This window comes from Blennius ocellaris (assembly GCF_963422515.1).
Source record: "Blennius ocellaris genome assembly, chromosome: 24".
Lineage (NCBI taxonomy): Eukaryota > Metazoa > Chordata > Actinopteri > Blenniiformes > Blenniidae > Blennius > Blennius ocellaris.
Window position 1 is genome coordinate 4,350,394 of NC_137673.1, and position 24,573 is coordinate 4,374,966.

General features: G+C 49.8%; 3 protein-coding genes across 3 annotated transcripts; 1 reads left to right on the forward strand and 2 right to left on the reverse strand.

Annotated features, from left to right (window-relative positions):
- Positions 1–239: 239 nt before the first annotated feature.
- txndc16 (thioredoxin domain containing 16) lies at positions 240–5,921 on the reverse strand. Its single transcript, XM_080520013.1, has 20 exons — positions 5,603–5,921; positions 5,243–5,420; positions 5,078–5,160; positions 4,924–4,997; positions 4,774–4,848; positions 4,537–4,658; positions 4,371–4,461; positions 3,808–3,967; positions 3,551–3,720; positions 3,414–3,474; positions 3,208–3,331; positions 2,987–3,133; positions 2,838–2,897; positions 2,519–2,717; positions 2,279–2,415; positions 2,124–2,208; positions 1,742–1,883; positions 1,459–1,646; positions 1,186–1,376; positions 240–477 (listed from the first exon to the last, which is right to left on the reverse strand). Exons 2-20 carry the CDS (start codon positions 5,394–5,396, stop codon positions 284–286), a joined length of 2,457 nt encoding a protein of 818 aa, XP_080376139.1. The 5' UTR covers positions 5,397–5,420; positions 5,603–5,921; the 3' UTR covers positions 240–283.
- A 429-nt stretch (positions 5,922–6,350) lies between these two features.
- On the forward strand, positions 6,351–9,946 carry gpr137c (G protein-coupled receptor 137c). Its single transcript, XM_080519541.1, has 8 exons — positions 6,351–6,931; positions 7,819–7,868; positions 8,039–8,146; positions 8,224–8,362; positions 8,449–8,598; positions 9,067–9,192; positions 9,268–9,392; positions 9,564–9,946. Exons 1-8 carry the CDS (start codon positions 6,557–6,559, stop codon positions 9,856–9,858), a joined length of 1,368 nt encoding a protein of 455 aa, XP_080375667.1. The 5' UTR covers positions 6,351–6,556; the 3' UTR covers positions 9,859–9,946.
- A 3,800-nt stretch (positions 9,947–13,746) lies between these two features.
- LOC308147813 (peripheral plasma membrane protein CASK-like) lies at positions 13,747–24,293 on the reverse strand (the record flags this gene model as incomplete). The annotated part of the gene is made up of 19 exons (XM_080520146.1): positions 13,747–15,392; positions 16,331–16,414; positions 16,526–16,728; positions 16,819–16,899; positions 17,028–17,108; positions 17,987–18,102; positions 18,420–18,616; positions 19,068–19,106; positions 19,447–19,482; positions 19,614–19,682; positions 19,765–19,833; positions 19,970–20,055; positions 20,149–20,227; positions 20,327–20,515; positions 21,304–21,384; positions 21,465–21,542; positions 21,660–21,781; positions 23,970–24,069; positions 24,201–24,293. Coding segments are annotated over 19 exons (1,980 nt in total), but the record flags the coding sequence as incomplete, so codon positions are not given.
- Between the last annotated feature and the right edge of the window lie 280 nt (positions 24,294–24,573).

Sequence of the window (24,573 nt, forward strand, 5' to 3'; positions counted from 1 at the left end):
ACACAACAACACTGCAAACTACAGCCAGCAAAAAATGTACACTTTGTATAAAGGGAAAAGCCTCCAATGGCCTCAAGTCAACCTGATAAATGAACCCTGAGGAAATAATACTCAGAACTTGGCTCCTATTCTGCCCTGCTGGTCTTGCATTCATACAACACAGAGACAGCTAATATATTTCCCCACTTTGTATTTCTTTATATAACAAAAACAACTTCCTAAAACTGTGAACATACTTTGAATGAATAAAAATATGTATTTATTTAAGTTCAAGTCAAAACTGCTATAGTTCAGAATGAGGCTCATGGTTTTTCTTTGGATTGTAGTTTGTCGTCTCCTCTGTGGTCAAATGTTCTTCCTCCTCTTCTTCTTGCTCCTCCTCCTCCTCTTCCAAGAAGCCGGCTTCTTGTGCATCCATGATTTTGAGAAAATCGTAGAAGTGACCGGTGGGAGGCCAGTCATCGTCCCCCAGCATCCCTACACAGGCCGACAGGAAGCATTCAGATTTAAATCCACGCTGTAACCGAGCGCTCTGTGATATATTGACCGCAGAGCGCTGTATTGTAAAATTAAAGATAAAAAGTCAGTGGATGAGTGAAGGTTTTTCCAACACCAACTTGATGAACACGAACTTCCATTCGACAATAATGAAATCTTAACGCTGATGTGATTCTCAGATCTCTGTGATCTAATCTCTCATCTATACAGCTGCATGGTTCAGAGTCTTAACGGCTTCACTTCAAAGTCATCACACAATCCTCTCACAGCACAATAAAACACAAATTAGTGTTCCTTTAACCTCTCTTCTCTTCATCTGGGGGAATATTGCATTATCTCTGCGCCTCAATAATGACCAGGAAGATTAAAGCCCATACAGCACAATGGGGTTATTTCTTGTATCCATGATGGCCACACATTTCCATTTAGATAAAATTTCACCGCCGCAGACGTTCTGCAGAGAACACGCTGACCCAGTCATCTACATCTAAAGGTAATCTCCACAGTGTGTTGGAAAGCCATCGGCTCAGTCATCAGTGCATATCGCTGCAAACAGACGACACATCAGAAGGGATGAATTCCAGAAGAAAACGACAGCTGGTTTGCTGTGCATACCGCGATGCACATTTTGAACTTTGTTCCCTCTATTATAGCGTCTTTGTTCTTATGCAACGTGTCCCTCTTTACCTGCGGGGGGCTCAGCCCCGTCCTCAACCCGCTGCACCCACTGCAGGACAGAGGAGGCTTCGATCAGCTGCTTGGGTGGGTACTGGTAGATCTCGTCTCCAGAGGGCAAATGTGTGAGGACAAGAGCGGGAAGAGGGGGCATGGATCCCAGGTACGACCCCAGGATGGACATGCCAGCTGGAGTGTGGCCCCTGTCATAGAAATCCGCAAAAACATCAGCATTTATTCACGTGTTTTGTGATTGACTGAATGACAGCAGGTGGATGAATTTACAGGTGGATCCAGCAGGGCAGGTATCGCTCCATCCTCTCCCCTCCCAGCCCCACCACGCCTCTCAGCTCCTCCACCAGCGCCTGGTTCTGCCTCCGCCCGACCTCGTCCTCGTCCTCTCCCACGAAGAGCAGCAGCAGGGCTTTACCCAGCGAGAGGAAGGCCGGCAGGTTCTCCACCGTCAGCTCGGGCTGCTCGGCGGAAACAGAGAAGCAAAGCGGTGCAGATTAACTCAACCGCGGCAAGCTGCAGGTACAGACTCCCGATCCTCCAAAAAGACAGAGACCATCGGATGGAGCAGGGCAGAGTTCACGTGGGTGAGCAGCTCGTCAGCCGACGACGGAGGAGTCAGCCGGAAGGGATGAGAGCGTGTCCCCCACGACGGAAACACCAGCACTGCAGGAAGCTCCACGCCGTGCTCTGCAGCCCTGCAGCAGAGCAAAGCAAAGGGAGAACTTCTGATGTTCATGCAGAGGCGATACTTCAACTCCCGAGACGAGCGAGTTCCTCTGGTACCGTTGAATAAATAAAGCCTCTAAAAACACTCCAGCGTAGCTCTGTGATTTATAAGTGTAAAGAAAACTTAAAAGGACATCCTGGTCGACTGTATTAAAACTGCTCCCTTCAACTATTCAGGATGACTTGCAACCGCAAAGAAGCGCCGGTACCATTTCTCTGCCAGAGTGCCGGTCAGCAGTCCACTCAGCACTTCTCCTCTCAGTGACTCTGCAGCTTCAGTGAACGCAGACAAACCTGAGGAGACAGAGAAGCGTCGTCGTCACCCCCCCCGCGTGCAAAAAACCAGCCGACGTTAACCTCCTACCCGTTTGCGCGCGCGTTCCAAACAGCCCGACGACTCTGTCCACGTCGTGTCCCATGAGCCCGGGATGCGGCGCCTCCTGGAGGAACGGCGCCACATCGTCTCCAGAAGAAAAGGTGGCGGGCGAAGGTCGGCGGCTCCTGGTTCCACCACAGAACGAGAACGACATCACGCCTTGAACTCACAGCCAAAAGATTCTGCCGAATCTGAACAGAGGGATTCTCTTTAAAGGCGTCTTCTCACGTCACGATGAAGCGCAGCAGCGCGTCACTACCCAGCATGCCTCTGTAGCGCCGCGCCGACTGTCGGGGGCGGAGGAACAAGACGGTGGGAAAGACCGTGATTGGCTGGAAGGGGACGGCGGCGCCAGGCTGGGCGGCGCAGAGGTCGGTCCACTCTCCGCAGTCCACACAGCTCATCTGGACGTCGGCGACCTCCAAATCTGAAGGAGATCATCAGAAAGATGGGTTTCATCTTTAAAAAGATTTTTGTTATAAAAAAAATCCACAGATGTAGGAAATGAAATCCAAATAATAAATGTTCTATCAACGATCTCGTTTACCTGCAAGTCTCTCTGCAACCTCAATGAAGGAGCTGAGAAAATGCAATGAAACAGCGTCCCCTAGTGGGAGGAAGAAACACTTCAGTGAAAATGGAATTCAGGGTTTTCTTCTGAAACAAAACAACAGACTAGAAGGCCGTCTGTCTTACATTTGACGTAGAAGAGCGCCACCGTGAGTCCGCTCTGTGCGACTGCCGCGTGGAAGCTGCGCGAGGTGAGGTGGGTGACGGCGTCCGAGTCGGGCGTCTCGCCTCGCCGTTCAAACACCGACGCTGCGACTTCATCATCCAGCTTCTCTGTGGACGCAGGCAGAGACGTGAACCCACATTCTCATGTCTGATCCCTTCTTTCCTCTTCACTATCTCTTTACCAAAGTCCTCCTCCTCTTCCTCTTCATCTTCATACTCCTCTTCATCTTCATCTTTCTCTTGACTCGTGAACAGATCCAGCACCTCATCCAGGCTGTGCAGGGTGAAATATTTCACCTCTGAGCTCTGGAAATGCACACAAAGCCTCAAGTAGGTAAGGTGACCTGTCGCTCTTTTGTCCGTCCGTGTAAGCGTGTGGTCGCCGTACCTTTTCAGGCAGCCTGTAAGCAGCGTTGTACTCCAGCGGGGTTTTCACTGCAGTGCTCTGCCTGGTGGAAACACGGGGATGCACACACAGCTGGCAGGACGTCGTCGTATTGTGAGTGGCACTAAAAGAACATTTACCTGTGCACCAGCAGTAGCAGGGCGAGGCCGCGCAGCCTCTGGGCCAAAGCGGCGGCCGTGTCCCGGTCCAAGTGCTCGGTTTCAGGCCGGGAGAAGATGAAGACCTGCGGGGTCAGTTGGTAGGGAAACTGTGGGGGCGGGACCGAGGAGGGGTCGTCGTACACGTCGGACTGGCGGCAGAGAGGAGGAAAGCGTTTGTTTTTCTGAGACCTTCACGTCACCGATGCAGACGCCGGCGTGTCTCATCCTGGTCGTACCACGAGCGGCGCCTCCATGAGCTGCAGGAAGGAGTGCAGGCTCAGGGTGGACAGAGGCTTCCTCATCGGGGTCAGGGGGCAGCGGTCCGACGTCACCGAGCTCCTGGGACCTCTGCAGTGGAGGAACCACACCTGAGACGAGAGGGACGACTCGCTGACGCTGAAACACAGACCCAGACACAAGCGCACGTTAAGTCCAACTTCATCCAACTGGTCAGACTTGTCATCACTTCTTCCACTTGAGTCATCGATTCGCCACCTTCCAGACAGTTTGAGCTTCTTTGCCTTCATTTAAGTGACTGTCTGAGTGGAATTTAAGAGTCTCGGTCGTTCAGTCACCTCATCTGACAGTCTGAAATGACCTGTTCCTCCATAGTGGTTCCTCTTTACTTCGGCGTTGTGAACGCGAGTCAATCTGCAGCATGTCTGTGGCCAAAATTATCCCCTTTCAGCTCATAAGCAGCACAAAAACCCACCTGTTCTAATGTTGCTTAGTTCTTCTCATGATCAAAAAAATGCAAGCGAAAAATAAAACAAACGAGGGGGGAAAAAAAAGAACTTACTCGAAATACTTTAAGACGGGGCCTCCAGTGATGAGGATGAACTGGTATTTGGATCCGTACACGTACGCCGTCTCCATCATCGACCGGTGCTCTTCGGCAACACAAACAGGCACAAATGAATTCAATCCAATCAGCCCGCAGAGGAGGATCACACTCTTTGCCCTACCTTGTGTCCCCAGACTGCGAACGTAACCCAGCACGATGTCCTTCTTCCCTTGGGTGGTCTTCTCCATGGCCAGCAGGTCTGCGTCAGTGTGAACGTACCTCACCTCTTCACGCAGGATCGCACTGCAGGACAAGGTGGGCAGGGGCCACCAATGGTAAAATGATGAAGCTCCTGCATGTGGTAAATTACGCCAACAAACGTGATTCGAAGCAACAACAAGACATGATCACAACTTACAACAGGACTTCGGAGACGATGGAGTTGACGTCGAACACGGTGTCCAAATCAAAACCCAAGAACTCCCTCCCACCTCTAGGAGAAAGACAGAGACGTTAACTCTCATCGCGTCACACAACGTTGAAGTCTGCACTGGGAGATCGACACCACCTGAAGAGGAACACTGTGTGCTGCAGCCGTTCAGCAGTACAGTATGGCTGCACTTCTTCTCTGTTGCAGTTCACCTGAAACAACAAACACATGTTCATCCTAACATGCTGGAGCTTCAGTGTTGGAGTCCAAACACCACGGGGACTCCGGCTACCTTTCCCACCAGCACTCCATAGTCCTGCAGGGCCTCGGCAGACTTCTCCAACTCCACCAGAAACAGAGAGATGGTCGGAGAGACTGGGAACAGCAGCACAGGAGATTAATGGAATACAGTTGTGGACCTAATTATTCAGTGTTTTCGTTATATTTCAGAGCCTACCTTGACGCTCAAAATACAGAAACATCATCTTTCCCGAGTGTAATTTGTCATGAAAGTCTGCAGCCGTGAACTCGATCAGATTCGAGGTGTTTGCCTGGACTGTACATCCTCCTGAAGTCATCCAGAGCATGAAGACAACAACACACGTCCACATGATGCTGATGAAGACTTTACTTTCCTAGAATACACAGAGACACAGATGTTGTTATAATGACAAATGGAAATGAGGAAAGGATTGCTATGATGTGATTCATACTATATAATTAGCTATTTTAACTTTAAAAAGTCTGTACATGTCTTGAAAAGCATCTTTGCCACATTCACATTGTTTCATAAGCAGTGACGTGATGGTGCAGTTACCTGGGACGGTGAGTGCAGACTTTCACATTACTCTTACGATGACACCACAAACACCGTAGTGGAATAATAAAAAAAATACATGTTATAACAGTTGATTAGCTAACAGTGTAAAAAACATCTGGCCCATTCGGGTTGATGCTAGCTACTTAGCCTGTTTGTTTACATCTTCAAACAGCTCACGCTAACACAATAACTACAACGTGCGTGTCCGGATGACATTTGGCCGCAGATACATCGAGTTTCAGAGGTTTTATTTCCCCAGAAAATCGTAAAAAATGACTTTAATGACTGATGCTCCATGTCTGATAAACACTGTGAAGCTAACGACGACCACGTGTTTGCGCTAGCCAATCATATGGGGAACACGTTTTGCGTTGAACCAACAACCAATCGCGGATGGAAAGAGGGCGGGACTATTTTCAGCTGACATCATCGTCAACCAATGGGAGGAGAGAATTGTGGAGGCTGGGTGACAAGGCGAGCCAATGAGCTGTTGTTTTCCTTCGCCCAGTAAGATCCAGTGCAGGAAACTGGCGAGGCTCCGTGGCTCCGCACACAGCTGTTTCTCTCGAAAACAAGGTTGGTCCGGAGCCAAGATGGCGGCCGATGAGTAGCCAGTTTCCGTTTTGACTGTCAAAAGAGGGGCGGGTCTAGAACTGCATCACAGCTGATCTGGAGGTTTTCCCCCCTCAAGTTGTTTTTTTACAGACAGCAGCTTTGCAGAGAATCACAGGGGGGGGGACTTCTCCTTGTTTTTGTTCTCCTTTCTTAAAACCAGACCCAAATACATTTTCCAGCCCCTCGTCGTGGTTGAAAATGACACTTCTTTTTAGAATAAACAGTTTTTATGGAGTCTTTTTGTTTCGCGCGTTGCATTTAGTGCAGGTCTGACCCAGTTTCTGTGTGTTTGCCTTCTACCGCATCCCATGCGTTTCGTGTGAGCCGTCAGTGGAGATGTTTCCTGCAGGAGAGGAGATCCATTCCCGTGTGTTTACCTCCCTGAAGGAGTCCTCCGGAGCTGCGATCTCCCCAACGCTGGAGCTCAGTCTGACCACCATCTACACGGTCCTCTACTCCTTCCTGTTTGTGTTCGTCTATCTGCAGCTCTGGCTCATTTTGCACTACGGACACAAGCGCTTCAGCTTCCAGAGCGTCTTTCTGTTCCTGTGCCTGCTGTGGGCAGCGCTGCGGACGACCCTCTTCTCCTTCTACTTTAAAAATGTGGTGCAGGCCAACCAGCTGCAGCCTCTGGCCTACTGGCTGCTGTACTGCTGCCCCGTCTGCCTGCAGTTCTTCACCCTCTGCCTCCTCAACCTCTACTTCACCCAGGTCAGTCAAAGTCTGCAGACATGCATTGGTCGGGCTTCAACTTTTAACTCAAAAGATCCTTACTAGTGTCACTCGTGCATGTTGTGCAACATCCTTTTTTTTTTTTTTTAATCTGAAGTCATGCCACAGCTGCCTGACACCCACATGCATCATGTGTGGAAATACTGGCTTTCTGATGAGTCAGACTAAACCCCCCCCCCCCCCCCCCCCCCCCTTCTATCTCTGTGCATTTGCTACGATGTGCACAGATGTTGAGGGAAGGGGTTTGTGGTGCAGGTAAAGTCCAGGATCCAGCAGAGCTCTGCTGCCTGGTTGCTTCATTCCCAGGTTACAGATCCCCTCCTCCTGGCCTACTTTCTCACACAAAAGGCTGACTGAGCATATATGGAGGCGGATGGGTTTAAAGCAAATTTGCTTAAAGCTGAGTGACCTTTGTGTTCAGTGCATCTGCAAATCAGATGTGGAGGGGCTGTTAGTGGAGTGCTTTTTTTTTTTTTTTTTTTTTGATTTTGAATCAAATATCCTTGACCCTCAAGCTGAATAAAGAACGTTCTGGTAAACACGTCTCGTAAAGGACGGTGAACTCGGGCAGCGTCCAGGTTTGTGTGAACTCAAACTGGACTTGTGACGTTTTCTGAGGTCAGTGGCGATAATCATGATTTCACACAGCGGTTTTTTGTTTTTCTTCCCCCAAACTCCGACTCTAATATTGTCCTACATACAACTTTGTGCTTGTTTACTTTGGAGAGGCGGAGGAATCTCCCCGGGCCTTGTTAGGTTCACACTCCGCTTCTAAAAGAACGTCACCTGCCCGTTCTTTAATTCGCGGTGTCTGGATCCGTCCAAACTGACGTTTCTCTCATGGCTTTTCTCTTCTCTGACTTCAGGTGATGTTTAAGGCAAAAGCCAAATATTCCCCGGAGCTCACCAAATACAAGTAAGCCCTGCTTCATCCGTCATTCCTGCCCTTTTTCTCTTCCTTATTCTTCACGCAAACAGACGGTTTGCAGCTTCAAACATCATGAATTTTAACGAGTTGTTGTTTATGAATAAAGCCACAGTTTCTGCCCGTCTCTGTGTTGATTGCCTCTCGTTTCCCGTCTCCAGGGTTCCTCTGCGTTTGTTCTTCCTCTGCCTCAGCGTTTTCTTCCTGGTGGTGAATTTAACCTGTGCGTTGCTGGTGCAGGGAGCCCTGGAGCGCTCCGAATCGCCCAGGTAAACACAAACAAAAGACAGAATTGTGTCAGAGAGAAGAAGAGCGGCACCTTCTACCAAATGCTTTTCATCTGTAGTGACGGGGGTGTCAGGCACGCGGTCCTGGCCCGGGTCCTGATCAACGACAGCCTGTTCGTCCTGTGTGCCATATCTCTGGCCGTGTGCATCTTCAAAATCGCCAAGATGTCGTCCGCCAACGTTTACCTCGAGTCCAAGGTGCCCATAGAAACCCGGCTGATAGATTTGTGGCTGCGTTTGTCTCAGAAAACGTCTGACTTTGGGGGCAATCGCTCTTTCTCCAGGGTACGTCAGTGTGTCAAGCCACGGCCATCGGGGCCTTGGTGATCCTCTTGTACACCTCCAGAGCCTGTTACAACCTGGTGGTGGTGGCGCTGGCGCCGCAGGACCGACCCACTCTCTTCAACTACGGCTGGTACAGCGTTTCTGATCAGGTACCCCGGAAACACTCTTCACCCACACGCCCCCTCTCCGGGCCCGGTGTGCACACAATACATCCGGGGAGATATAGGGAAGCAATGCTTAGTGGGGTAAAGGGCTTTGTTCGGCTATAAATAACCTTGTGTGTGTGTGTGTGTGTGTGTGTGTGTGCACCCTGACCTACATCGGGGCTCAGGCCCTGAGACTGACAACCCATTTTACACGGCTCCCTGTGTGTCTGTGACACATAATAGATCCCAACTGACATCCGATCCGTGGCCCTAATCTGATATTACAAATTATTCTCTTAATCTGTGTGTGGACCAGCTGGCAGGCCAACATCTGAGCATCGTTCCTCCTCTTCCTGCTTAAGCTTGAGTCTCTGAACTCCCAACGTGTTGCCTTCCTTGCATGTCAAGTCGTGCGTTCGTCTCCCAGAAAAGGAGGTGACGGTGCATTACTAGCTTTCTCATTGTGTGCAGGCCGACGTGCAGGAGGTCACCGGCGTGGCCTACCTCGTGTTCGGGATCATCCTCTTCTTCTGGGAGCTGCTCCCAACCAGCCTGGTGGTGGTGTTCTTCCGAGTGCAGCGACCCAACCAGAACCTGGTACGCCTCGCCCGTGTCTGACGCCTTTTTAATGTGAAGTGATCGGGGACTGATGGCCTGCCGTCTCCCCCTCAGGCCCCCGGCGGGATGATCAACAGCCACAGCTTCAGCTCCAGGGCGTACTTCTTTGACAATCCGCGACGGTACGACAGCGACGACGATCTGTCCAGGAGCATCAGCAGCCGGGCTGATCGGGCCAGGTGGGAACACACACACACACACACACACACACACACACACACACACACACACACACACACACACACACACACACACACACACACACACACACACACACACACACACACACACACACACACACTTTGTGGAGGAAGGTCACCTCCTGCAACACCTCTTCTCCTCCCCGGCAGCCTCCTCTCCACCACGCCCCAGCTGGGCGTGTCCAGTTGGTACGGCTCCATCCAGCGCAACGGGAGTCTGGCGGCGGGGGTGGCGGCGTCCGCCGAGCAGCCGCCGTCGTCCACCGCCCCCCTCCTCTTCGCCTACGGGAACGTGCAGAGTCACCATCACCACCACCACAACTACTACTCCACCCCGCAGGGCAACTACCACCACCACCACCACCACCACCACGCCAACTTCTACTCCACGCCTCAGAACTACTTCTGCGGCTCGCAGACGTACTTCTGCACGCCGCAGAACTGAGCGGGCCGGAGGCGCTGGTGGCTGTGCGTCGTCGCTTCGCTTCGCCGGCCACATGGGAGCGGGGTACTTTGGGTGGAGGGGCGTGTGGAGGCCCGCGAGGAGGAGGACGCCTTCTGCACGCAGGCAGAGAAACTGTCAAACGTTCCACTAACGGCTTCGTGTTTAAGACTTTTAATAATCACCCTTTTCCCTGGGATCTACACACACACACACACACACACACACAAACACACACACACACACGCTCAAACTGAAGCTGTTCTCGACTGATCAGGACTCGATGTGAGCTCAGACGTCATCAAACTGTTGTTTGGGTTAATTTTAAGTGGGAACATATGAAGTACAGTCGTTCTAATCAGGGTTGTTAAGTTTTAACCGGCCGATAGAAAAGCTGGCGAAATTTCACACAAGTTTCAAAAGTGTTCTCTGTTCCAGATGTGGGTGGTCACTGGGTGTCGACAGACGGAGGTGTTTACAGTCTGAGGGTCTCCGACGCAGGGCAGCTAGTGTGACTCTTAAATATTCCTTTCGCTATGGAAATCAAACAACCTGCGTCTCCACGGGGCATTTCTTGGTTTTTTCCAATCGACAGAGTCGGGAGCGGAGTTCCTGCTCGAGTTAAACCGCGACTGTTGCTCTCACAGAATCGTATCGACGCCTCAAACGATCCCGTTTCACTCGCACGGCTGCTCGTCTTCGGCCGACATATAAGCTCATCGCTGCGACGCCGGCGCGGTTCTTCAAGTGTTGGTACCATCTGCTTACAGGTCAAGTTTTAACATGTAGCTGCCACGAAGGGCGTGAATCTGCAGAGGAACTGACTGAAGAACGACATTCAGGGTTTTCTGGACGTCCCAGTGACGAGGCGAGGAGCACTCAGGCTCTGGGAATCACACGTTTCACTCTCGCGGCATTTAAATACCAAGAACGGAGGGACAATCGGGTCCTCGGGAAGTTTCAGAACACATTGTGACCAAAAACTCTTCACGTAATCGCATCTTTTTGTGAGCTGTGAGGCAACGATTTGCACTTAGAAGTTCACCTTCACAGAAGAAAGGCTGAATGTATGTTCCTGTTCGTCTTTGTTTGCTCTTTCCATTGCGTAACCTTTGAGAGGAAATATCGACGTGCCATCACATTCTGTCATATCTAATCATTCCTTAAGGAAGATATTTTTGCACAAGAACTGTCTGAATGATTTTTAAACTGGGTCGGCGAGTGTTTTAAAGTTTTGGTGTGTTGTCTTGTTTTTTTCCCCTCACTGGTCCTTACATTTTTGTTTTTTTTCTCCAAATGTCTGAGAGCCTGCAGCCTGGAAGCAATACGTATTCTTCAGCTGGTTGTTTCTGAACCACTTGGTGTGATTTGTTCTCCCCCCCCCCAACAGACTCATGAAACTCAACCTGTAAATGATCGCGTAAACTTCCGGACTTCTTAAGACACGATGCACATAGTTGTCGTCGTGGGGTCCAGCTCTTCAGAGCAGAATGCATGCTTCTGCATCACAGTGCAACAATTCAGTGTCACGTTCTCCTTCCGCGGTGGTTTTAATTCTGTACAAATCTTCTTTTAGCTCCATCTGCTGCAGAAAGACAGCGATGACTCTTTTATGTTGATTGTTTTTAATCTGTGGCCATATTGAATGTAACCTATTTGTGCAACAGATCACTAATTATGTATGCAAGAAAAGCACTACCATGTTTAAATAAAGGCCTACTGCACTGTTTTTCAGACAACAAACCAACCGGAGCGTTCACTTCCTCGGCTGCTCTTCATCCACAAAGTCCTCATTGTGCCTGCTGCTCGGCTTCAGACGTTTGACGGTCATGTGTCTGAATTCAGCAGTTAACAAGGTTACAGGGATTGTCTGAGCTGCGCTGACAAACTGGTCACTGGGCTAAATTCACCATCCACTTTCTGCCCTTGTTTTATATTCAAACACGAGCTGGTGCAGCTTATCTGAGTCTATATTTTCCTCTCGGTACAAGCTCGGGACGTTTTGGCCATCAGAGGACTCATTAAAGCCTGTTCAGGCGTGGATGTTAACCAATGAGCGCAAAGCTTTAGAAACGGGTGAAAAATAATAATTTTTTATTAAATATTAATTGGCCACAGAGTGAAACTTACTGAAATAGACGGGATAAATACAACAAACTAGGTCATAATACACAAAACATCAGAAAATATGGAAGCCAGTTGAAGGAGTTGTGGTTTTCTTCCTGCAGTGATATTTACTGGCCAGCAGATGGAGCCACAGAATAACGGAACAAAACAATACATAGAAATTTAAATAAAAATGCCAAAAAATTTAACTATTTTTTTAATGATTGAAATATTTTGTCACAGTTTTGTGTGGAGAACATCATGAACTCCAAAAGAAGAGGGAGCAGGAAAATGCCTCGTTTCACCTGATGTGTCTTATTAACTCTGAACTTTTTGGGAAGATCCTTCGTCTCGTTTCAGACCCGAGAAAATTCCCATTTAGTTTCTAACTTTGTTGTTATCTCACAAAATTTGCAGAGAAGTAAAAGTGCTCCACTTGTTATGAAGAGTATCGAGCAAGAACCACATTAAAAGGTAAAACCTCCTCCGAGAATAAAATCAGAAGTGAATCCAGACTTGGACACGGAAGCAGATAATGTGCAAATGTGCAGGTAGCATGAAAAGTAACACGAAAGTGTCTCCACAAATGAACGCATGGGTGTGCTGAAAGTGGTGCCCTGCTGTTAAAATGCATAACAATTATAAAAAACACCCATGTCAACAGATGTGATACTGAGTGGTAACTGAGTATTCATCCATAACAAGGCCTGTTCTTCCTGGAGGAAGTATAATGTAAAGTGAGAGAGCGTTGCTGCTGAATAATTATTTAAATCATCAATTTACTTAGGCTTCATTAAATTCTCCCAATACTCCGTCCGGAAGAACAGGCCTTGTTTCCGGGGGACAATATATTCTGACGGAACCAAATGATGGACGAAAGAGCACACACAACGTTATGACAATTTCAACACAGTGATCAACATTGCTGATATATGAAAACACATGACATTAATAATACAACAGTACTTTACTTACGTCTCATTAAACTCTCCTTAATGTTAGAAACCGTTGTCCCCTCCGGTCCCAAGTCCGTCAGAAAATATGGTCCCCGGGAAACAAAGCCTGTTCTTCCGGACGGAGTATTGGGAGAATTGATTGAAGCGTAATTAAATTGATTTGAATTGAAATATTTTATTGTCACTGTTAGAAAAACAGTCCATATAAAAAGTCTTTGATTCCAACATAATGGTTTAAATAATTATTCAGCAGCAACGCTCTCTCACTTTACATTATACTTCCTCCAGGAAGAACAGGCTTTGTTCCCGGGGGACCATATTTTCTGACGGAACCAAATGATGGAACGAAAGAGCAAACACACAACGTTATGACAATTTCAACATAGTGATCAACATTGCCGATATCTGAAAACGCATAATGGAATTAATCATGCAACAGTACTTTACTTACGTCTCATTAAACTCTCCTTAATGTTAGAAACCGTTGTCCCCTCCGGTCCCAAGTCCGTCAGAAAATATTGTCCCCGGGAAACAGCGACTGCTGCGCCTTTACATTGTGGTGTTTTGTTGTGTTACCGTATCAATCTCATCATCTCTGCTTTCCATCCCAGCCAGCAGGCTGTGGCGCCCCCTGATGGCTATAGACACATTTCCTCCACATGACTAAAACATTGTATGTGTACTGAGGGTTGTTCATATATATTATATTTTAAATAAATATACATACATCATAAATATCTGTATTGCATTTCTCTTTGTAGAACGATGTGTGTTTGCAAGTATTATCGTGTCGACACGACAAAAAGAACACACTCACGCAAGGACGAGGCGCTTTAAACACGTAAAAGGAAATATATTTTTTTTTAAAAATGAAATAACAAAAAGAAAGAGAACAACATTTCATACAGAAGAGCTGCTTTTGTCATTTGCAGAGGTAATTTACACAGGACTGGAAATGAAACGGCTTCACTCGGAGTGGCACAACAGCGCCCGCGCCGCTCTCCGAACATTCACTCTTTCAGGTTGGGTTGTAGTTTAGTTAATTCTTTTTTTCTTCTCCATTTTCTCCTACGATCTTCTCCTTACACAGGCGGGAGGGGGGGAGGGGGTGTTGCGCCACTTCTGGTCAAGCATGAAGAGGTTAGGTCACATACTGAGCTTCTTCTTTTTTAATCTTTTCAGGGTTAATATACACTGGCTCTTGGTAGTTCACTCGTATGACGTACGCACCATTGAAACATTTACACACAAAAATTTTGTTATTTTCTCTCCCCCCCAAAAAAACAAGAATACTTCTTATATATATATATATTTTTTTTTTAAAGACGACAGTTAACAGTTCCAAAAATCGGTGGCTCTGGGATGCGATTCATCCCACCTACTCCCTCTTTTCCCCCTCGGACGTGTCGCTTTTCACCTGGAGAAGATGGTGCATAGGTGTTGGTCTCCGGAGGCGGTGGAGGAGGAGAGGGGGAGGGGGGGGGGGCGTAGATGCGATGAAGACCGAGGTGCACTAACATGTTTTTCTTCATTGTCCACTTTTGTGCAAACTGAGATGTAAACAAAGACCATCGAGAAGGGAGGGAGGTGGGGATACAGCAAGGGGGGGGGGCAGTGTGCTCCTTCAACAAACTGAAAGGCACGAAAAAGGGGGGGGGGTGTTGGGGGGTGAAACTGCCAAGTTTCCTGTGCTTAACATTTTTTTTCCCCGTCTTCTAGCTCGGACTTGCACGCGGAGCCGTCACTTGTCGCCACTATAGCAGCTACTGATGTGCTTCAGCCTTGTTTGTATCGGGGGGGGGGGGGATGATGGGCAGGAGGACGCAAAAGTACCACGAGAAGTACCGACACACACACACACGCACACGTGCGCGCTCACACACGCACACTTGCTTTATGGTCATGCTCGCTATTGCCTTTCCAAAGCTCCTCCATCCGTCGATTACAAAAGAAAGTACAAAATATCTACCACGCCGCCCCGCCGCTCCCCACCCGCCAACTATATGAGGACAGAACCATATTCACTTGATGTTTTTTTTTTTTTTTTTTTTTTTTTTTTTATCATTTATATATATATATGTATATATGTACACAACGATGTGCCTTTGAGGCTGCTGAGAAAAGAAAAGAAAAAAGAGGTGGGGGTGGGGGGGCTCGATGAGGCGTCAAGTCAATTCTTCATTTCCCTCTTTTTCTGCAACAGTTCATCTACAGGAAACGTGATTCCGATGAGAGAGAGAGAGACGTGATGGGCGGGGAGATGGCCGGGGGGGGGGGGGGGGGGGGGGGGGGTCAGGGTCAGTAGACCCAGGAGACCGGCACCCACTGGGAGGTGGTGGACACCAGGTCCACCGCCTCCTCCAGCAGGCGGATGGTGTCGTCGATCTCGTTGTTGATGATGGTCTGGTCGAAGTAGTGGGCGTAGGTCTGCTGCAGCATCTCCGATTCCTTCTGGAGCCGCTGGAGAGAGTCGTCCTGAGGGCGAGCGAGAGAGAGAGAGAGAGAGAGAGAGAGAGAGAGAGAGAGAGAGAGAGAGAGAGCAGCTCGCCTGTAAACATTCAAACTTCTTTAAATGCGTCTGTCTGCTCATGTAAGCGTCGAGAACGTCAACACACCCCCATCCAAGCCACAAAAACTGATGGGATTCTTGCAGAACGGAGCCAAAAAATGTGTGTTTTATGCTTTTAACACTTTTCTATTGAAGTTATAAGTAATCTTAAGTTTACCGATCTACTTGTGTGCATGTGCAGTACTGCGCTTTTCAGAAGAGTCGCTTTGCCTCCATCATAAAGCTGCTGTTGTGTAAACTTGATGTTTTCAAGATTGTTCTTTATAAATGAATGTTTTACGAGACTGAATGCTGGCCTGTTTTAGTCCGCATCTATTAAAACGTGAATATTTCAAGCCCATAATTAAGCTTTGAGCAGATTCATTTCGGTTAAAATCACTGGAAACTTCATATGAAACTGTGCGGCGTTGGAGGGAGGGGGAAGACGCTGAGGCAGCTTTATCCCATAATGAGGAAGGACCACTGAGAAAGCACCCAAACACAGGGATTATGGGATGGATTAGAGGAGGAAATCAAAAGGAACAGGGGTGAAACAAAGCTAGACATCTGCTACGTCCACAAACACAAGAGGCTCAACGAGCCTTCCTACGGGCTCGACTCGCGCCGGCTCATCGGTACTTACAGGCAGTTTCCTGCACCACTTTGGGACCTTTGGCGCAAATGAAAACGGAACATGCCAAAGAAAATACAAACATGCTTAAGAAACAAACAAGCCGTGAGCAAAACAAGAAGGAACGTTAACGAAGCGGGTGTCCGACACTGGGCTGAGTGTGGCTGGATTAGTCGGTGAGTTCGTGCAGGAGGCTGACAAAAGGAGGATTGAGGCGTGGCTGTGAGCGTGTACCTCGGTCATGCCGGGGGTGATGGTGGGCGCCGCGATGAAGACGACGTAAGGAGCGAACTCGGCCGTCCTGAGGATCTTTAGCGCCTGAAAGCAGGAGGGACACACACACACACACACACACACACGCTTAATTACCCCCAGTTTGTGTGAAGGATTAACAGCCTAATCACATGTGGGATTTAAAGGGACGGCCACCTGTGGCTCCACGTCCAGGATGGAGATCATGCCCTGGCCGTGGATCTGCCGGATGGTCTCCAGCCGGGTGCCGTACATGGCGTCCTCGTGGCTGCCGTACTCCAGGTAGTCGTTGTTGCTGATGTCCTGCATCATCTGGTCGTGGGACACAAAGTAGTAGTTCTTCCCGTTCTCCTCGTCCTTCTTCGGGGGCCGAGTCGTGTCTGGGACAGAGAGACCAAACTGTGACCCGGGCGCCACGCCGTCGGCCGCGGCGCTGTGCTGCGGCGCTGGGATCGCCGGGGCGCTCTTACGGGGGATGGGGTAGGCGAAGCGGTCGGGGTGTTTGGTAATGAGCGTGTTCTTGATGTGCCGTCTTCCGACTCCGTGAGCGCCTGGACCAGAAGACAGCGGGGAAGACGACCGGCCAATCAGAAACCAGGTGGGGGAAGTCGGCGGCGGCGTCACTTACAGATTGAAAGGTTTGAAGGCCCGCCCACAATATTGCAAAGGACCCGCTCACCGAGCAAAACCAGCGTTTTCCTCTTGAACGACGGCAGCTTGACCACTTCCTCGTACGTCACCAGGTCTAGTTGGTCGAACACTGCCACGGGAGAGATGCGGCGTTAGTGCGGGACGAGGTTCAGCGCCGCCACATGCTGGAGCGAGGAAAAGCTCAAGGAAACATGACTGATCTATGACGCGAAAAACAGCAGTCTGTCTAGAAACCCGCCTTTCAGAACATGCCTTCATGAAGATGGATACGGGTTTTCAAAGTGCGGCATAAACAACCTCCCCACACTGTGAAGACCCACTGCAGGAGGATTTCTGCAGGGCTGCCTTCAGATCGTCCATGTAATTCAGACGGTTCAATTATAGAGTTTTATTAAACTCGGATTTATTCAATCAAGCAGAATCCATGAAGGTCAGAAGCCTGGAGAAAGCCTGCTCATTAAGCTCGCTCACACCGGTAAACAGAATGGAGCTGAACCAGCGTCTCCTCGGTCTGAATTACAAACGGAGAGGAGAAGCTGAGGAGGCGGGATGAAGAGGAGGAGGAGGAGGAGGAGGTGTGAACGCAGAGAGGAAGAGAGAGAGGAAGAAATAAAACCAACAGAAGCTGGATTCCAGCCGTCTGGAGTTACTTACATGCAGCCATGTCATTGGGTAAGAGACAGCATGGAAGGTGGACAAAGGGCAGGAGCGGAAGGGTTAATCAACACACAACAGAACAGAAGACAAGTTGAACCAAAAAGTGAACACAAAGCTGTTAGTCACTGGAAAACCAGGCAAAACTTGAGGCTGCGGTAGAAGAGGGGCTCTCGGAGGGGAAAACACGCACAAGGCCGCTCACATCTACCACAAAGGGTTCATTCACTGCACATAACCTTCAGTTCAGCAATCAAATACAACAAAGTCAGTGGAAACAGGAGGAAACTAGCTTTTCTCCAGTGGAACGGTTGAGATGTGTAAACTCCTCACCTGCGTTGTGCTTGGCCAGGTATTTATCCTTGTACTGCTTCTTCTTCTTGCCAAACCAGGTACAACTGGCCTGCTGCTCCTGTTTGGTCTTCTCCATGGCTATGCACGCCACACGCCTGCAAGGACACACACACACACACACACACACACACACACACACACACACACACACACACACACACACACACACACACACACACACACACACACACACACACACACACACACACACACACACACACACACACACACACACACACACACACACACACACACACACTGCTAAAACGTCCTCACTTGTGATCCCGGCTGGGCTTTATCACCATAAAACTTTAGTCTGAAACACCTTCAGGAGCCTAAAATTCATATGTCAAAGTGGTTCGTTTACGTCGCCGTAGCAACAGCGAATGCTAAAGAGCCGTGAGGTTCTCACCACTCCTGCAGCTCCGGCGAGGGGATGAGGCCCGCCGTGCCGTTCTTGGTGTTCTCCAGCTTCCCCTGCCACCAGTTGTGGTCGTCCTTGGAGATGATCTGGATGATGTCGCCCACCCGGAAGCGGATGCCCGCCTCCTTGCAGGGGATGAGGTCGTCCTTCGACGGGTCGTACTCGAACTGAGCACGGACGTAAATCTGGGAGGGTGAGAGAGGTGAAAGAGACAGAGAGACAGAGAGAGAGAGAACCAAACAACCTATTAAGTTGCTCCCCGACAGAGGGAGAGGATGGGGGCTGTGCGATGCCACGGGGGAGCGGGGGGTGGTGGTGGGGGGGTCATGATTAGCCAAGCTGCACAGATTTTTGAGAAACACACCGCTTCTCTTCAGACGGAGCAAAATCAAGAGAATTTAAGGCGAAGCAGAAAAGAGGCAGAGACATTTAGATCGGCGAGCGGATGAAGGAAGCTCTGTGCCGCTTCTCCGCCGGCTCGTGCGCCCACACCCCGAGGAACCGCCGGCACGGGAGCCAAACACCACTATGAGCAGGGACCATACTTTGCAATGGGAGAGGAGGGGGCAGGATGTACAAGGAGTGTGTGGGGGGGGGGGTCTACTTCTACCGAGGGTCCCAAGAGATACCGCTTACCTTGATGGACAATTTGTCCTTGATAGCAGGTCTGGAGATCTATGGGGTTGAGAGCATCACACACACACATATATCATGCAAGTAGAAAATGTTGAAGTGGGGGCATAAACAAAAGGACGTGTGATGAAGGTGAAGGCGGGAGGGGAGGGGGGAGGGGGGGTGGTCTTATTTAAAGTCTGTGCTGCAGCTTTATACTTTGTGTGTGTGTGATGTTGTAGCATGAGACGACATGCTACACACGGAGAGAGAGCCCGTGTCCGAGTCAGTTTTAGGTGATGGAAACGGAAACCGATGTGATGGGACGATGAGGGTCGTCTCTCCCACGTGACACATTCACATGTGGGGGCGGGGAGGGGGGGGGGGGGGGGGGGGGGCTCACCTGGCGGCCTTTGGGCTGGATCGTCGACGGCAGATCCTGAAAGGAGACGGCATCTCAGAACACTGTGGGCCATTTCTATCGGCTTTATCCTTGTTTGTTTTCAGTCCGATATTTGAGCGTTCGCAGCTTCTCACATCTGGAGCAGGGAGGAGGGAGTGGAGACCTACCAGGATGGAGCTGGTGACGCTCGCGTGACCGTTCGCAGGCGACTGCTGAGACAAATCCGGAGACTCTTTCTGCAGCAGGACAGAAGAAACGCTTTACTCACGACGCAGGTTCTGGAAACACGACCAGGTGAGACTTTGGAGGGTTTAATACCTCGCAGGACATCGACTGTGACCGGTAACTGGGGACGATCTTGAAGGTGATGCTGCCCCTCATCTCTCTCTGCAAAGACCAGAGAATCTTTACTTATAAATGTACTAAATCATCCTGGAAAGTTTTCATAACATGACGACCAAAACCCAGTGACAATGTGCTACGACCACAATCTCAAAGCGGAGTAAAGTCACACGAGACTGACCAGCATCTTCTGGAGCTGTTCTACCGTCTGATTGGCCACGCTGATGCCGTTTATCTCTCGGATTTCATCCCCGACATGCAGAGTCCCTGAAGTGGACGACACAGGAATTGGCAGAAGGTCAAATTGAGGCGAAAATCCGGTTTCCTCCTCTCGCGTAACAAAAGAGGCCTTTTGCTCACCTTGTCGATGAATCATTCCACCGTGCATGATGCGGGCCACGATACAGTGGTTGAGGTCGTTCATTTTCAGAGTGATGCCCTACAGGAGACGGGACCAGAGAGAGTTGAGAGCGTTCAGCACTGTGTGACGGTTTACGATCGTGTGGCGTGGAGTGACGGTTTCTCTCTGCCGCCGCACCATGGGCTCGTCCGTGTTCTTCTGGAACTGGACCAGGCGAACCCGGGTCACGTTTTCCAGGTCCATGTCTCCGTTGGTGCTGTCGGGGGAGTCTCCGTTCAGGTATGGCGAGGTGGGCGGGGGGGTGACCCTCAGCGCCTCATCGCTGTAGACCTCGTGGGCCACCACATCGTGGGTCTGCAGCAGAGCCTGCACACACACACACACACGCACACACACGCACACACACGCACACACACGCACACACACACACACACACACACACACACACACACACACACACACACAGTCGCCACCTGGTTGTCATGTCAAGTCAATTTACAAGGTTTGTTTCCAGATCAAGCTGCGCAGTGTACTGCACGTTTGTCGTCATCGCGATCTTGCATGCGAAAGATTGATTGAGGAGCGATAAATCATTCTGCAGAAGAAGACGAATGGAGGTGTGTTTTCCCCTCACGCTGCTGTGCTAAACTCCTTTGACCCGCTTCCGCTCGCGGTGTTGCTAAGTGCCAGCGGCAGGCTGGAACACAGCCGGCGGTGTCACAGATCGGGACGGGGCTAATTGGATTGACGCAGACCTCGGGCGTGACGCCTCCCGGCGAGTGTCACGGACCGAATCGGCCAAGAGAAACACCTCCGCTTCTCTTGCCACGACGCCGTCGCCCTCAGAACTACGTCGTACCTCGGATCGAAGTGGCGCCGTCCTCCCGGGGGCCGCGACCGTCTCCCCCGGCTCCGATTCAGCTAGGACTCGCGTGGAACGCACCCTAAACGGGATCCATGCCTCGCCTCCGCCGCGTGTTTCCTCTGCACGTCCAAACGCCCTAATGCTCGCGTCTCACCCGCACAGAGCGCTCGCCGAGCTCAGGTGCTAAGCAGCTTTGTCACCGAGGGAGTTAGAGGAGCCCGACTTCTGACACGGCGGGATGTGATTACACATGCAACCAAACCAGGGTGTGTCCTGATAAAGATCCCACCATGAAGTGAGGCTGCGTGAGGATCCTCCGTAGCTCCTTGGCTTCCATGTTCTCCGGGTAACAGGAGATGGTTTCCAGTACCTGGGTGGACGGGTCAGAGAGGAGTGACTTTCAAGGCTTGAAGAATGCGCCTCAATTTCAGCAGCGTTAAAGACCCTCACCTCTTTGGCTCGCTGCACGCCGTCACTCGGGGGATTTCGGATCTGAGGAGACGACCTGGTGTTGATTTTGTCATAAAGCTGGAAAAAACAAAACAAAACAAGAAGTGCAGAATTTTATTCGGATGAGCTGGTGAGGTTGGTCATTATTGAGCTCTCCTGACATCTAGTGGGCGTGTTTGGCGTCGCAGCACTCACGTCTAAGAGTGTGTGGAGGTGCTGATCCTGGAAGACGCTGTGCAGGAAGTCCATGTCCTTCTCGCTGCAGTCCGTCAGCGCATGGATCTCCTCCAGGCTGTCCAAAACCTGCGATACTGCCCCTGCACACACACACGTCCAGGTTACACACACACACACACACACACACATAGGCTGAAACACAAACACCCAAGAAACATCCAACGTGTACAACGAGCAAACATTCCAGAAAGAAAAAGAATTACAAACAATGCCAACACAGAACGGGACTGACACTCCACTCGCATTCACAAACAGGCAGAAAGAAAAGACGGGGAAAACGACAGCGACACGAAGACAGACGACACACACAAACACCCAGAACCAGTGGAACCCCAAGTACCTGCTGCATCGCCCACACATGCAGCAAAACCAGAGAAACAGCGGTACATGGCATCAATACAACAGCAGAGGAAAGTCACTTCAGTGAGTCAAAAGGTGAGGATGAGGGCAAAGAAGGGAAAAATAATGTGCAGCGGAGAAAGGACTGACTCGCGCCGTCGAAAGGCTAAAACCTCGGACTGTTTTACGTTTGAATTTGGCGCGACTGAAGACCGAGATGGAGATTAGATACAAACATGTGCTGACAGAGCAGAAATGCAACTTAAATGATATGAAGCCGAGAGGTGGGAACATGTTGGGTTAAGCTGCTAATAACTCAGTTTACGTGCATCATTATACCTAAATACTAGCTTCAACACTTTTCTCAAGCCGGCTGTACCGTGTGCACACCAATAACACACCTGAGCAAACATTTCACAGGAAACTAACATGATTATGTTGGATTCAGGCACTTTGAGGAGAAGTCCTGAATCATCGATTCACTTGAATCACATTTCCAATATCTTATTAATCTATCTTCTTAATGTGAACTTTGCAAGATGCATGTGAACAGATTGTGTTTACATGATAAAAAAAAAACTGTTCTTTTAAAAAGGAGACAAAGAGGAGGGAAAGATTTCTGTCATTGAGGGGGGGAATAAAAAGCCAACTAAAAAGCGAGTGATGTCATGATGATGTTCCCATCATGAATCTGGTGGTGGGAATGGGGATACGTACTTTCGGCAGCTAGCAGTCCTACAGACGGCACAGCGGGAGGGAAAAAAAAAAAACACCAGCAAAGGGAAGAGAGGCAGAGATTAGAGGAGCAAATACGAATATAGTTTAACACCTCAGAGTGAAAGGAGGAGGCGAGAACAAAGGGAGAGGGAGGAAGGAGGAGGCGACAGAGAGAGAGAGAAAGTCAGCAAAAGTTGGCAGAGCTGTTCAGCGGCTGCAAATGAAGCAGGAAGCAGGCCGGGGGACAGACTGCCGGGCTCAGCAGAAAGGACACGCCGGAGTCGGAGAGCGGGGAACGCGACCCCCGAGCTGCAAACTGCCGCCTATCGATCCGTCAGGGGAAGTGAGAGCGAGGTCCTGAGACAGGGAAGTGAGGCCGTTGGGCAACGCGGCGTCTTCATTTAAAGAGGGGAAGTTCTCCACAGACAGCTGGCCGAGCGCCGGGAATAGAAAAGCACGGCGGAGGAGGAGGGCGAGCGAGAAAGTGATGCTCAGTTTCACCTCTGGCCTCACATGACAAGGTCGAGAGCCACACGCATGCAATCTTTCCCGAGGCTCATAGTTCAGGCCGGACCACTTCCTCAGTTCAGCTGCTTTAGGTTTAGCTTCTTCCTGTAATATATCATAGTCCGGCACTCTTTTACAGAAACTTGAGTTTACGGATTTTGTTTTTAAAGCTGGAAATCGTATGATGTATTGATTTTATTCTGTGTAAAACACTGACATCACTTTCTTTCATTAACTGTGCTATTTCAGTGAAGAGAGGACTGTAACACAGTATTTCGACTTTTTTCTGAGTTTTATCTCAAGCCGAGCCAGATTATCATCGGTTTCATGTCGCTATTGATGCTATAATGAATAAATCTAAATGTTTAAATATTAATGGGGATAATTAGGCTCAATCTGTGAAGTTTAATTTCTGAGGCTCAATCAAAGATCGCGGGAAGTACGAGTATCATGTGAAACCCCTGCTGGATGTTTACAGCTTGATTGTGCCCAAAAAAGGTTCAGATTTAGCTCCTGGGTTAAAGTTCAGTAAAAACCCTCAGATTAAACACAAATCAAAAATGATTTTGATTCTATTGTTTCATGCTTCCACACACACACACACACACACACACACACACACACACACACACACACACACACACACACACACACACACACACACACACGTGTCTGACGCTGCAGGTCGGAGGCCAGCCGGTGTACCTGAGGAGGTGGGGTCATCTGAGAAGTCATGGAGCTCCTCGGGGGGGTCGCCGTAGTAGGAGTTGAACTTGTGGCTGGACACAGCAGCCAGCACTGCACCCTGGGAGGTGGATGAAGAGCGCAAGTGTTACAGGGTGGCGACGCCGCACGGCGAGGAGGAGGAGGAGGAGGCCACACTTCCTCTTATCTCGGCCTCGCATCGTGCTGAATCTACGCTTGCAGCGCGCTGACCTTCAGCTTCCTCCTGGCGTTGAATTTCCTCAGTTGCTCCACCGTCTCGGGGAGGTGGATCTTGTAGGCGTACCGGTCCCTCTCCTGCAGCCACACACACACACACACACACACACACACACACACACACACACACACACACACACACACACACACACACACACACACACACACACACACACACACACACACACACACACACACACACACACACACACACACACACACACACACACACACACACACACACACACACAATGACGAGAGCGAACACACAGTTGACACACTACAAAGAGAACGGATGTGAAAGTAGAGCTGTGGCAGCAGGAGGAAGTGTGTTCATGTCAGCATCAAGACCAACTCTGGTTTAAAG